This window comes from Diabrotica undecimpunctata, chromosome 4, assembly GCF_040954645.1.
Source record: "Diabrotica undecimpunctata isolate CICGRU chromosome 4, icDiaUnde3, whole genome shotgun sequence".
Taxonomy (NCBI): Eukaryota; Metazoa; Arthropoda; class Insecta; order Coleoptera; family Chrysomelidae; genus Diabrotica; species Diabrotica undecimpunctata.
The window spans coordinates 24,138,301-24,153,637 of NC_092806.1; the positions used below are offsets into that span (position 1 = coordinate 24,138,301).

The window sequence follows — 15,337 nt, forward strand, 5'->3', positions numbered from 1 at the left end:
TTACCAATACTTGTTGGCTTCTTTGACCTTGTAATATTTTTAATCTCATTCTTATTTTTCTACCAAAAAATTGTGATATATCGGCGTATATCTGCAGTTATATAGGTTTTGACTACTATTTAGTCCTGACTGATGATTTTCCCAGAAAGTTAACCATACAAATGAAACTGATCTGTTATATAACACTAATAAAATCTGTGTTACATATGAAGCAGAAACGTAACCACTTATAGTCTAACAAGTAATCTAAGAGACTCATTAATATTCAGCTCAGCGTGGATCTATTGCTAGAGCTGTGAAATTACATAAACAAGGGATCATTTCATAAAACAGGTAGATCCCTTGTTTGTGGAATTTCATAGCTCTTCTGTGGAATTCTTGATCCGGTTTGACTGCCTTTCGATACCGATAGATTTTGTGTTAACGATTAGTGATACTATACTCTTCGATTTAATTGAGACAAATATGTTTTTCTGGTCTGAGTTAGTATTGTCCCTCTGTACTTTTTGAGCAAATTGTTAAATAAAAATATGGAATTCCGACTTACCTGTACTCCTCAAGAGTACCTGATACTCTAATAATAGACAAGTAAATAGCTGCACAGCGATGTCGACTCCTAACCATAAAAACAGCAATCTAAGAGGGTAATCGTGATGTGGTAGTTCCAAGGGAGGCAAAGAATTTTGTATTATAACGTTTGTCGGTGGTAACTGAGGATCTGACGGTGGCAAGTGAACCAACAGGCTTTTTCCGGGTGTAGGTAATTGAACCTTAAATTATTTTTATGAAAAAAATTAAACTAAAAAAAATCCAATATTATGGTATGCTTACTTCGTATAATAAATTGAACACATAACTTTCCAAACTTAGAGATCCAGCTGAGTTTGAATGTTTTGGAACACATCTAAAATTATAAATATTTTATTATTATTCAATTATTCAAAGTTATTATAGTATATGTATATATATATATATATATATATATATATATATATATATATATATATATATATATATATAGTAACATAGTAGATAGAAGATAAGTGATAGAAGCACAGAACCGTGAAGAGTGGCGAAAGATGGGAGAGACCTATGTCCAGCAGTGGACAAAAGTGGTTGCATGATGATGATGATACATAGTATCAGTATGAGGTCTGAGCGGGATCGGTTGGCACGGGGGTCGCTGAAGCAGCGGTAGCCATGTTACCGGCAGTCTTGTAGCGTCATCGCGCATGTTTAAGCTGTTATTGCGTTTTTCAATTTCCATGGCTTCAAGGATAATTTTCGATTTTAAGGAGTGGATAGGAGAGATGGTTTTTGCTTTTTCGAAATCTATTTTGTGACCTGTCTAAATATGATATTGGGCTAGGGCTGAAGTAGTATCGGAATGTTTTACAGAAATAAGATGTTTGTAAATACGGTTGTGGATTCGTCGGTTTGTCTGCCCTATGTATGTATGTGGGCAACTGGATCAAGGTATCTCGTAGACACCATGGTCTTAATTAGGGATTTGGTCTTTTACGGATCTAACGAGATTGGACAACTTGGAGTGAGCAGTGAAGGTGGTTTTGATGATTAGAGGATTAAGAGTTCTACTGATCTTCTCAGTTTGATAAAAGGTAGAAAGATTTTTGGTTGATCGGGCGGCAAAGTTTCTTTTTTGGATGGAATGGGGTTTAGATGTTTTTGAATGTTCCTATTGATTTGGGTTTTGTGGTAGCCGTTTTGTAAGAGTGTTTTCCTTATTGAATTGGTTTCAGATGATCTGTCATTGTCGTCACTAAGTCTTATGGAACGGGAAACAACAGTGTTGATAACTGAATTAAGCTGAGCGGAGTGATGATGTGCCTGGGCATTGAGATAACGCTTTGTATGTGTGTGTGGGTTTCTAGTACACTGAATAGAAAAAAGTGCGAGTTGAGTGTTTTTGATAAGAACATCAATGAATGGAAAAGACGCTTCAGACTCAACTTCCATCGTGAATTGAATACTGGGAGAACTGTGGGGTCGGTAGAAGCACGACATATATTTTTGTAATTTTCTGAAAATTTTTGTTTTGTACTTGCACAACTTTTTGTACATCAGGTATGACCAATTTAAAAAAAAATTAAAAAAAAAAAATTTTCGCTCCACCCTAATGTGCATCATTTATAAAGTTCTCGATCTAATTGAATTAAAAATGAAAGTTTTAGTTGACGAACTTGTGATTAAATAATATATGTAAATGAAACTTTAACATACCTGTAAAGATTCTCCAAAAATATCCGCATAGCATGAACATAGCCATGCTGGCTAATAAGTCCAATACTTTTTGACACATACAATTTATCCTTAGAAATATCATAGTACGTTAAAGCTGCACCACTGGGATTGTGACTTAATTTGAAATATCTGGGTAAAGATTTTGACTGAGGTCCTTGGTTTTGGCTATTTTGTAGTGATCTTACTCGTAGTCCACTGGATAGTTCTGTGATATACATTGACTACAAACAACATATCTATATAGGGTATTTACTTTCAAAATTCAGTTGTGTATTTTTTTAATCCATGTGCCCCAACATATGTACAATTACAACATATAAGGTTAGAATATAATCCACGTTTTTATAAAGCGTGTAATGTATTTTAACAAGGTATATGAATAAGAATAACGTTTTTACATTTAAATTTATTTTAAATATTATAATTGGAGCCGATTCGTCTCTCTTTTCTAAAATTTTCCAACTAATCATATAAGGTTAAGATAGATAGAATTTTAAGTTATCTGGTAGTACAAAGTTGTTATATGTTGAAAATAGGAACGGAAATTACTATTTATTGTAGGATTCTTTCTATTTAAAATTAATATAAATAAGTTTAAATCTAAAAGTTAATATACTTAATCTTAGTAACAGATTAAATATTATTTTTGAACTGTGTTTTCTTATCTTCAACACAAATTGGTTTCAATACACTATAAATATAAATAACAAATATATTTATTACAAACTGATAAACTAATTTTAGAATATCGATCAATAAGTCTGTGGTATCTATTAGATTATTAAGGAAACTACAAAAAATAATGGATTAAATGAAACTGGACATAAATATTTTTTTCCTTCATGACATCAATAAAATTCTTTGGTTTTTCTAATTTTATATTTCTACTTTTGACATTCTTTTTTAATACAATAAGATAAAAAAAGGTGGCTCCTGGTCTTAACGGAAATGTTGCCTTAACATTTCCCTTAAGACCAGGAGCCGTTCTCTCTCCTGATGCCAACCATAATATCTTCTTTGTCAACCATTTTCCATCCACTCCTGAATGTAGGTCTCTCCCAATTGCTTCCATCTTTCTCTATCTTCATCAGTTGGCGCTACAGCCCTTCGTGAGCCTTGGCCTGCTTCAAAACATTCTTCCATCCTTCCCTATCGAGTTCTTCCGACCGGCCTGTTTAGCATAGTTATTTTAGTGGGATCACTCTCATCCATTCGCATAACGTGGCCCACCCACCTTAGGCGGTTTATTTTGATGGTCTTCACAATATCTGCATCACCAAAAAGTCTATAGAGTTCAAAGTTTCTCTATCTTGCGCCAATCTAATCCACTGTTTGCCTGCCACTGTTCTTATGTCATCTACCCATCTTTTTTGAGGTCTTCCCATGCTTCTTGTTGTCGTCCTTGGTCTCCATTCTAGAATTCTCCTTGTGTCCACCTGTTGTCATTATATCGGGCTACGTGACCTGCCCAGCGCCATTTCATTTTTGCAATTTCTTCCACAATATCCCTAATCTTCGTTCTACGTCTTATCTCGGTGTTTCTAATCTTGTCTCTTAGTGATATTCCAAGCATGATTCGTTCCATTGCTCTTTGCGTTAAGAGACCATAATGTAGCTTTTCTAACGCAAAGAGACCATAATGTAGCTTCGCCTTTTTTAAAAATTTTAAACTGTCCTTGTGTAGTTTAGTGTAATGTACAATTTTATGTTAATGACACTCTCAACAGATTGTTGGATAGGCCAAAATTGACGAAGTAAGTCAAAACGTTATATCACATAAAAACTTTTATCAACCATCAACTTCGAGTTTTTTATCGAAGTTAATTAATTTTCTTCAGTTAAAAAACCGTTTCTTGGCTTATTTCAGAGACCCCTGAAGATGCTCTAGGAAGCGAAAGTACTTGAGCAATATTTAATTAATAAACTGTGCTCGATATCTGCCTTTCATTTGATCAAAGTTCATTTATTCGAGCATTCAACCTTATATCAATTTAAAATAAAAATAGACTAAGATGGTCAAAAGAGCATAAAGATTGGATCAGTCGCAATGGGATTCAATACAATAGAGTGATGAATCCAGATTTGAAGTGTGTGTCGGAGACAGTAGGAGTCGCGTCATTCGCAGGAAAAATAAAGCTTTCCATCCCGACCGTCTGAAGGGAAAAGTCAAATTTCCTGTATCTGTCATGATCTGAGGCAGCAAGTCGTCTAAAGGTGTGTGAAAGTTACATTTTATCGATGGGATTGTAAACACGGACAAATATTTGAATATTTTAGAAGAATCTCTTTTACCGATTATGGAACACCGTTTAACATCAGCAGAAGATTTTGTCTTCCAACAGGACGGCGCAGGTTGTCATACCTCAAAAAAGAGTTTAAAATGGATTGAAGACCATTGCATACCACTGCTGGAATGGGTTTCTAACAGTACCCACTTGTCCCCGATAGAGAATCTGTGGCGAGAAATGAAAAAAGCTTTAAGAAAACATCCTGCCAGGTCCGTCAACGAATTGAAGGAAAAATTGCAAGAAATATGAGATTCGTTTACATAAGAATTTTGTAAGAACTTGGTAAAAACTATGCTTCAAAGAATTGTGGATGTCATTAAAAATAAAAGGGATTTAACTCAGTGGTAAACTTTCACATTTTTTTTTTGTTAATATTACATATTCTATGTGTTTTTTTTTTAATTTCTTGTTATTCGGTTTAATCAATAGTTTTCATTACGTTATAAAATATTTTCTATAATTAGGAAATTCAAAAATGTTGTTCGATGAATTAAAACTTCTAAAATTTACGCTGCGCTTTTATTTTTGTTCTCTAAAATTTAATTTTCTTATCAATCTAACGTTGGGCTAACTGATATGGGAAGGGGCTCTTATATACTTGTCTCGCTGTTCGGAATTCTCCAGAACTCTGTAGATTTTTTTCGGTGACCTTAGAACAGCTAAAGATCGAATCGTCGCGTAGCATATTTGATCAGGGGCGTAGCAAGGACTTGGCGTAACAGTATAAAAGTATAGCTATGGAGATACATGATCACAAATTGTGACAACAGATAGCAAAGTGAAGAGAATAGCGGTATATCTTACACATACAATCTGGCACAATAAAAATCTATGAATAGACACATGGACAAAATTTATAAAGCGGAAGTGTGGCGGGCTATGACGTATAATACAGAGACAAGACTCGATACCAAAAAAAAAACAAGAATTATTTATTAATAAAATCATGTGACATGAAGATTCAGATATTCAGTCAAAGATATAACACAAAAAACACTATGGGATAGACAATGTCATAGAGAGTTCAAGCAAAGATGTAGCAGATAACTATAGTAACCAGATACTAGACAGACCAATGAATGGAACGGCAACATAAGTAGAATAAAAAAAAACACAGAATAGTACAAACAACACAAGGTAAATCTACAAACGGCCGAAGAAGTATAGGAAGGATAAGAAAAAGATATAGTGGCAATCTGGACATTCAATAAGAAGCCATTCGAAGATAGAACAGGCGCATACATAGAGAAAAACAATATTAGAAATAGAATTAGTATAATTGCCGAAAGGAATAGAAAAAAAGTTGCAAAAGTTATATGAAAGATTGGCATGCTGGACATAATAGGGAATTGACGGATTTATTATGGGATATCAGATTTTGGAAGTAGAAATGACAATTATAATAAATATAGTAAAAATGATGAAATCAAAACAGATTCTGATAAATTCCAAAATATTTACAGATCTTAATATCTGGGAACACACGTCATTTGGCTATAAATTAGTATAGTCATTCCCAATTAGTATATCCGTGTATATTTGATTGACTAATACGTGAATATGCCGTATAATTCCATGTTCTCTAGATGTATGTTTTGTTTTGTTGTTCAGTGACCTCTACAGTAATTATGTAAAAGTCAGAAAACAGATTTGTATCTTTGTGATTCATAATTTTTTGTTGAAGTCTAAATTAACATTATAAATATTAAATCAACATCAAAGATCTAAAATCCGGCGACCTGACTGGACATTTTGAGATTTTAGGACTTGGAACAATGCAATGCATCAAGTTCACAGGATTTGTGGTTGCATGCTTATTTTCATATACTTTTTCAAACAGCGTTTTCTGTTCTCCCAACAATATTGATATCATCAGCATAGGCAAGGATTTGCACTGATTTATTATATATTAAACCAATTGTGATTTGTGACATACATATTACTTTTTCCAGAGCCAGATTGAACAGTATACAAGAGAGAGGGTTTCCCTGGCGCAGTCCGTTATTTGTTTGAAAAGGTTCAGACAGTTCCCCTGAATTCTTACTCTACATTCAACTTTTTTAAGAGTTAGTTTTGTTAAATTTACCAACTGATTTGGTATTCCTAGCTCTTTCATTGCTTTGAACATTTCTTCTCTATTCACAGAGCCGTAGGCTGCTTTGTAGTCAATAAATATGTGATGAGTATCTATGCCATATTCCAGTGATTTTTTTTAATTTGTTTCAAGGTTACAGTCTGATGAATTGTTGATTTACCACCTCTGAAACCAGCCTGGTATTTTCCTACTATCCGTTCTGCATAAAATATGGTGCCATACAGTAACATAGTACTGTGGAAAATATTTTATACACTGCATTTAGAAGCGTAATTCAGCTGTGGTTAGGGCATTCAATGATATCCCCTTTTTTGTGTATGGTGCAAAGTATTCCAATCATTGGGGAGGGATTTCTGTGTCCATATTTCTTTTATAAGCTGCTGTAATGCCATTATGGTATCATGCTCACCTTTTTTATATAGTTCAGCTGGGAGATTATCCACTCAGGGTGATTTGTTTCTGACTAGGTTTTTAACTGCATCTTTAACTTCAAGAATCGTTGGTGGTTCCTCTTCACTCTCGTCTATTACCTTTACCTCATTTCTTCCGTCTTCCAGGTTTTCTTCTTCTTCCTCTATATTAAGTGCCTGGTTAAAGTATTCCACCCATTTATTCAATACATCGCCATTCTAACTTCTGCATTGTCTTGTGGTTGCCTTGAATTCTTTTCTATTGAACTTTCTTATATAATGCTCTGAATTCTTTCTCTCTTTTGAGGTTTTCTATATATTTAAGTTCCTTATTTAAGTGGTTTTGTTTTTCTTTTGTGTACCCTCTTCTCTTCTCTTTGTCTGGTAATTCTCTACAGTTGTTCTAGTTCGTCAGGTAAGCATTACCTGCTTTGTTCAAAATTGGAATTCTCTTACACATAAATGAAACACTTTTATTTCATGATCTTTAGCTAGTTCATCAGTAACAATTTTTTTTTTAATTCTAAATTTTGCTTCTCCCAAGAAACCTTTAATTGTGAAGACTACATTTCTAGTAATAGCAAACAACAATTGATGTGCAAAGCATCATATGTGAATTTCACATTCAATTATAAATTAAGTATGCTATTTATAGTATAAACTAAATTTATATTTAGATAGGTGTTAATATTCATTTATTCTGGAAATTAGAATGTCAATATTGAAATTATCGATTTAAAAATGCTTCTAATTAACACTAAACTCGAGAATATTCCATCAACAAGAGTCCCATCTTCGTTTTTCTACAAAGTTGAAATACCTATTTATTGATGCTGACATCACATTATGTTTATTATCCAAATACAGTGGTAATTACTACATAAAATGGAAAGTATCTTACAGGAAACTGTACTAAACAAGTTAATGAATAAAATCAAATGAAAAGAAATAGTGAATTATTGTTTCTCTAACTTTAGTATACATATTCCATTAAAATACTATCCATTAAAAAACTTGGCAATCTTGAAATTTCTCTTTATACCTAGACTAGACAGTAAAGATAAGCAGAAAAGTTCAAAACTACATTATCAGCCAAATTATATATGTTATATACTATACCTGCAGTGTGTGCATTGCTTCCTTAATATCCCTACTTTGCACTTCTTCATAAAAAATAAGACTGAATCCAAAACACCTCTTTCCATCTTCGCGTGTTATGATATAGGAATGAAAATTTGGAGCTTGAGTCACTGAATGTTTCTGAGTACGAAATTTGAGTCCAGCTGGTAATGAAAACTATTAACAAATAATATAAAAAAATATTAATAGTAACACTTGTTGGCTACAATAATGATTGTGATATTATTTCTTTCACAGTTTTTCCCAGTACTAATAATTGTTCAATTTTTTTAAATTTCAATCATAATTTATTACTAGATTTAAAGCTTTCTGAATAGATAAGAGTCCTAATAGGAGGCAAGAATAGATGTGAAAGAGGACACAAATAATCTTGGTCACTAATAGAACTGAAGTAATTTTATAATACATTACACACTGAATTATAATTAGGGATTATGTCTTTTGATTTAGTAATCAAAAGAGAAAACATGATCGAGATTTTTAAGTTCTACATGCATGAAACACTTCCTTTTGATAACATACAAAATACGGAACATGTTCATGGGAACACTAAACGAAATTCTTAAGAAGAACAACATTCCTACAATACCATAATTACTGATCTGACTAAGAAAAGTAACCTTGACAATTTTGAAAAACTTATTGATCTAGTATAAAATAATTAAATTTGTAGTCAGCTGGTGTGTAAAGTATCCTCTATTATATTTCTGTACAAATCATAAGAATCTATATATTTTTGATATTCAAACTATGCTAATGGCATTAAGGGCATGTACTATAAGTCCAGCTTAATGTGGTACTTAATCTAAGTCTAACAACTCGACATATTGTACCTAATTACCCTTATGTATGATGATAAGTCATCATACATACACTCTCATGATGATAGGTGCTCAGGAAGGAAATTCAAAAAGAAAATAAAAATAGTGGATCATCAGACCAAACTTCAGACATTACTTTTACCATGAGGCACCCAACTCTTCTGTAGAGTAGATAACATAAATTCTCTTTAAAATATAATAGCAGAAGCTATATGGGCTAACTTTTCATATTAAGACAGACCAAGCATTTTGATGTAAACCTTAAAAATTATTTTTAGAAAGATCTTCAGTAGACCTGAAGAATGTTTGGCTATACCTCATGGAAATATTATGTACCTAAGAATATCTACATGAGGGTACATGTTGGTTTTGAGAAGAGAACAATAATCTTGAGAGTCTTAAGTAAGATCATAATAAGCTAGAAATAGTAGTAGCTGTCCAAATCAGATATTTAGCTTATATCAGTAGTAATTTAACCCTTATTCACTGATAAAAAGGAGAGATCTTTTAACAAAAATGAAGAATTCCATGCTTTTATGAGAATACCATTGGGAGTATAAGAAAAAAGGACCTACCTAATTTGAAGCAGTAAAACAATTCAATGTTTCTAAAAGACAAATGAATATAAGAGTTACCAAAATCACTTATTTATCAATAAAATGCAAGTGAACGAAGACACCTTAAGGCACAATAGTGTGATACATTATAATGTTATATTGATTCACATCAGCTCCCCAACATACATTAAGTATATTAGTTTTATGCTTACTTTTAGTATTTATAAAGGCAATGTGTAAGCTGGTTTGTATATCTAGCAAAACAATTCATTATTACATGGAGACTTCATATCATTAATAATGACATAAAAATATCAGGTTACAATGTGTTTCTCATCTATATAAACAATGTACTAATTGCAATAATATACTTGTTTCTTAACAAACCTATATAAATAAATAAAAAATACATACAGGATTTTTTATTAATTTTGTTTTAAATCACTAGATAAGTACAGAGGAAATCAAAAACAAAAAAGTAACAATATATAATGAAGAGAAAAGTTCCTTATCTTTATATTCTATGGTTTAATAATTCCCCCACCATTGTCACTCAACGTGTACTATAATAATATTCTAATAATGAATATCTTTTCTTTGGAGATTAAACTCTATTAAAATAATATAAGTAAGAATAATCAGTTTACATAATTATTATCATCACAAATAAATATTAAGTTATAGATATTAATATTTAAAAATATTGGTATAGCTTTAGGATTATTACTTTTAATCGGAAAATTAGAATAAGTTATAGTTAGTTCTATGACAATATACTTTTTATAATTAATAATTTGAAACAGAAATAATAAGAAAAAATATGTGTCTACATTTACTTTACATGTGTGTTTCTCTAAAATACTTAAAATGTTTTTATGATATAATGTTTACTGAACATTATATTTTATAAACATATCATGCAAGTTTCTATCTACAATTTTATTATAAAAAGCAGATTTAGATAAGGATTTATATTTTTAAAAATATTCATGACTACTAAACATAACATATACAATTTTAATTACCATGCATACAGCTGATTCGTCAAACGGATTTGTCTGTACATTGTTAGGATAGTGCGCTAAAACTTTTCCTTTATATGATCGTTCCAGTGGAGAGACATGTAGGTTGTCCTCTGAAAAGTAATTTAAAATAATAACATACACAACAAACTTCCAACGACTTACCTGTAAGTTTATCTGGTTCTAAACCAGAGCTGTAATCAAGACCACATATTACAAAGTAATCAATCAACTTGCTCATTTTTTATGTTTAATCTGATATCAAAACTGTAAGGAATTGAGTAAATTGAACATCTTTTATAACACTTGATGATTAAACTTTGATTTTATTCTGTGTATGCTCATTGAGACTCGTGTCAGTTTCAACTATTTCTAATTTAATTCATTATGTGATTTATAATCTCATTCAACATAACAATCTAAAACCAGATTACCCAAACAACCTTTCTCTTGCCTTTCACCACATTATCTTTCATTTTGCTGTCGCTGTCATTGTCAAATTGGAACTGTTAAAATTTTGAAAGAAAACTGTCACATCTCACATCACGTCACATGTTATGTGCACAGAAAAATCTAGGTAGGTAACAAGAATAGCTAAGGTCAACGCACGTTTTTATTTATGCACCCTTACGTTTGGGGGCACTACTAGTCTCATTCCAGCGCATGGAGGGATGGAGGTAAGAAACCAAGGTTATTAAAAGACAGGTTGCATCTTATATGTCACCGTGACGTCACCCAGGGAGTCAATGTTGGGAATTGTTTGAGAACAAAATAGAATAAGTGAAGTGGTTTGGAGAATATATTTTGTTGTTAAATATCGTTAGTGTTTTAGTTTATGTTTATATCTTAAAATATAATATGTCTATAGATATCATTGAGTGTTTTTTAGTATATAACTTGAACCTAAACATACAAGTGTTAAGATACATTTAATGTGGTTGTGTTAAATACCTACTTACTGTATTTTATTTCTGCTGTATTATTATAGTAAAGGTAACATTGGGATTAATGCAGGAAAATGTTTAACATAAATTAATTCAATTTTTTTGAGACTATATTCAGCCTGTACTTTCATTAAAGTTAACTCATGGATATGGATACTACTAGCAAAGAATATAGACGCATACTAGCAAGCAAATTCCAAGAAATTATATGGATATGTATGATAAATTCCTGAATGCTGTTAAGAGCCCTAAATTAGAGAAGACAAAAACTATTTATTATACCAATTTTCATGTATGCCCTAGTCATTTTAAAGAGAGGAGGATATAATCAATGTTGGAAATTGGGGCATTAAGAGAACAGCCGTTCCGAGTTTATTTTTACCACGACAAGGACCAGGTATTCAGACCAAGACCAGGCTTGTATTCATATAAAACTTAGCATTAGAATGACAAAACAATTATTTAAATACTGACAAGTTCTTCTGACAACATTAAGAACAGTAAATTATACTGCACTTTGCTTGTATTATTAATATTTCTTGTAACACATACTTATAACATTTCTTGTAACATTTCTATAAATAAAGAATTTATTCTATATTTCATTTTTTAATTTTTTTAACCACTTTGGCATTTTAATGTAATGGAAAATAAAAATATAACCTTAACAAGAAAAATCAAATAGTATACGAAAAATATATATATTATCGTATATTAATTTTTCCTTACTACTGCCACAGTATATCTTTTTAAGCAATATACTGTGCTACTGCCCACAAACCATACATTATGGTTTGTGCTACTGCCCCTAATCTTTTAGATATGTACCCATGGAAAATAAAAAATATTACATTTTAAAAACATGTTAAATATTTGCTGTTTAATTTGTTTATAATATATTATGATGCTCATCCATGGGCATTTTTTTTAATACCTATTTTATATAAATATACATGCTTTGATATACATATAAATAATTCAAATTAAATACGGATTCAATATTAAGATTCATGTCACATCAACTCTTTTCTTCGATGTTTGTTTTCAGAAGATTCAACGAACATATTACCATTGTATAGATGAGCATTACATTTGGTAGTATTAGTATCAATCACTTGTAAATATTGTTTTATCCTTCATTAAATTTTAAATATTTAGATATAGGAGTAACATCTTAATTACTACTGAACAGAAACAATCAACACATACTTACTAAAATTTAAATCAATTATATCAAAAAACAATTTTCTTGTTTGAAAAATAGTAAATATTTAAGTAATTAAAAAAGATTATTTTCAAAACATAGGGATGTTAAAAATGCATCCCAGAATTTTAATTTTGGGAAAACTGATTCTGAACTTGTTGCATGTTTAAGTTAAGTTATGTTTTTACCGGATTAGATCACACTTGATTGTAATGAGAATTACGTTCTATATATATACATATTTGGACATTTCGATGATTTACTGCATGTATAAATATAGTTACGCACCCTGGCACTAGGTGATGGGCTAATCGTCGTTTTACTTGTTAACATGGGACTAACACCGCTAGGTGGGAGTGTGCTGTGATGTTCTGTCAAAAATAACTGGCTGAAATATAATTTCAGAATTTATTATTACATTATTACTTTATTTGAGTAACCTCAATTTTCATTAATATATTTTCACGGTTTTGTTTAAAGTACTTTGAAATACGTTGTACTCTTTTATTTTTTGATTAATTTTTTTGGGGATAGTTAACTAATACTGTATAGACATCTGAGCGCAATATTTTCTCGCTTATGTTGGCAAAAAGAATTGGATATGGATGGTGTGCCTGGAAATTTATTATGCATGCTTATGTTATAGAAATATGTTAAAATTGATTCTAATTAATTTTTATAAAATACTATTTATATAAATGAAAACGATGCTTTCATGTTTTTGAAGTTTACAGTTTATGCCCTAGGAATAGGGTAGTGATAGTGGTACAACTGATTGGAAGAGCTGAATAATCATTTTTTAGGTATTATTAAAATTTTTACTGTTTTCCGCGGTACTATTCAATTAATATTTCAATTCTTTGTTCGAAATTGGTTGGAATATTCTTTTGATCGTTACCGTGTGAAGACTAAACATCAAATTACTATAAATCAATATCACCATGAATGGAAGTGCAGAAGTAAGCCAAGACTCCTCAAGCTGCCCCTTTTTTGGGAAAAATATACAAAATGGTACTACTGAGCTTAACAAATTTCACATTTTGGATGAAACCGAGGGAAACGATGACTCTGAGAACTCAGCAGACTTCGACTCTGATATTCCAGATGATGAAATTGAAAAAATGTTGGAAGAGGCTTTAGAAAAACGAAAGAGAAAAGCAGCAGAAGCCGGGTTAGTATAATAAACTAGTGTTTTTTTAGCTATTTTTTAAATAACTTCTTTAGTCTAAAAATAACATAAGTATTTGTGTTGTTTTTGGAATTGTATAGAAGAAAGTGTCTTGTCACTATTTTATTCAGGAGGGTGAATATACAGCAGTATATTAATGAAACAATAGCTTTATTTTTTGGTTTGAAACTAGTATAATTTTAGTAAAATTTTAAAAATATTTAGTACCAGTTTTCCTCTTGTAACACAGTATGTTCCTAGACAATTGTATGTATGAAATTGTGTTATAGAAGGTACAGAGTAAATGCAAAATGTGGGGGTACAACAGACAACTTTGTCAGAAAAAAAAATACACAAATTGCGATATACTAAATTAAAATCAGCTAATAAACAAAAAAGTTGTGAAATGAACAAAAAAATCAGTGTTTTTAAATATTGTTAATACCTTTTTTACTGTTTATTAAAATTTGTTTGAATGCAGCTGAACTTCAGCTCTGTTTGAACTGTGTGCAAAAGATGGGCCAGATTGGTTAAATAGTTTTTGCAAAATTTAATTTGTTTATAAGATTTTTTGAAAGAGCAGCTAATTTCTAACACTGGTCCAGATAATTTGAATGAATGGATCTCAATAATTTGGGGCTTTTTTTCATTATTAAGATGTATCATATTGAAAAAAAGTTTAAAAAAATTACATTTATGTACACAAAATTATTTAATAATAAATAGAACCTTTTAAGCTTATAATCAATTACAATAACTCCATAGAATTAAGTTCAAATTAAATGGCAAAAAAATATTCAGAAAGCTGTTTCTAAAACACAACTTTTTAAAAAATAAAAAGGTTCTAAGACCCTTAGGAGCTAAGATAGCCCAGATAGAGTTCTATTTTGAAACTGTGTTGGATTGAAGAGTGCTATTGACCATTCACTCACTCCTTCTACTCTAGCCGGAACACAAAGTACGCTTTGTTTAAAACACTCCTGTTTAAACAATTTTCAATAATTTTGTTTGTTAAAAACTTTGACTTTTCAGGCTACAGCAAGTTATCAAAATTGTCTTTTAAACTTAAATTTTGTTTAGTGAATTCCAATCAAAAATACTTGGTTGATCTATATATTAGTGATAATAGGTCTAACATTGGTTTGTATTTGTAATTTGGTGTAAAATAGCTACTCAGTCCAAATTTGTTAATAAATTTTTTTGTCAATATTGTTGCATAACCTGATAGTATGCAGTAAATATTTTCTGATTACTTGTGTCCTGCTAGGGGTATCAGTTTATGCTGTGAATTGTCTCTTTTCTACAACGTAAGTAGCGAACCAAAGGTTTGAACTGGCTAATGAGCTGGTTTGATGAGTTTAAAGCACTCATGTAGCACAATTACAAAAATATCTTGTTACAAAACGTATTTAACTAAAGTTAGCTT

The 15,337-nt window shown here is 31.0% G+C and overlaps 2 protein-coding genes across 2 annotated transcripts in view; one reads left to right on the plus strand and one right to left on the minus strand.

Moving 5' to 3' along the window:
* The window catches only part of pns (DENN domain containing pinstripe), a 49,470-nt gene extending 38,382 nt beyond the window's left edge, over nucleotides 1–11,088 (minus strand). The window contains exons 1-6 of the mRNA XM_072529166.1: nucleotides 10,761–11,088; nucleotides 10,599–10,708; nucleotides 8,175–8,351; nucleotides 2,242–2,483; nucleotides 832–904; nucleotides 548–770 (exon numbers count right to left, since the gene is read on the minus strand). Of these exons, the coding sequence (XP_072385267.1) occupies nucleotides 548–770; nucleotides 832–904; nucleotides 2,242–2,483; nucleotides 8,175–8,351; nucleotides 10,599–10,708; nucleotides 10,761–10,836 (901 nt within the window). The 5' untranslated portion in view covers nucleotides 10,837–11,088. The remainder of the gene's footprint in view (nucleotides 1–547; nucleotides 771–831; nucleotides 905–2,241; nucleotides 2,484–8,174; nucleotides 8,352–10,598; nucleotides 10,709–10,760) is intronic.
* Nucleotides 11,089–13,110: 2,022 nt separating this feature from the next.
* Nucleotides 13,111–15,337, plus strand: part of pasha (microprocessor complex subunit partner of drosha) — a 34,573-nt gene continuing 32,346 nt past the window's right edge. Inside the window, exon 1 of the mRNA XM_072529160.1 lies at nucleotides 13,111–13,914. Within this exon, the coding sequence (XP_072385261.1) occupies nucleotides 13,685–13,914 (230 nt within the window). The 5' untranslated portion in view covers nucleotides 13,111–13,684. The remainder of the gene's footprint in view (nucleotides 13,915–15,337) is intronic.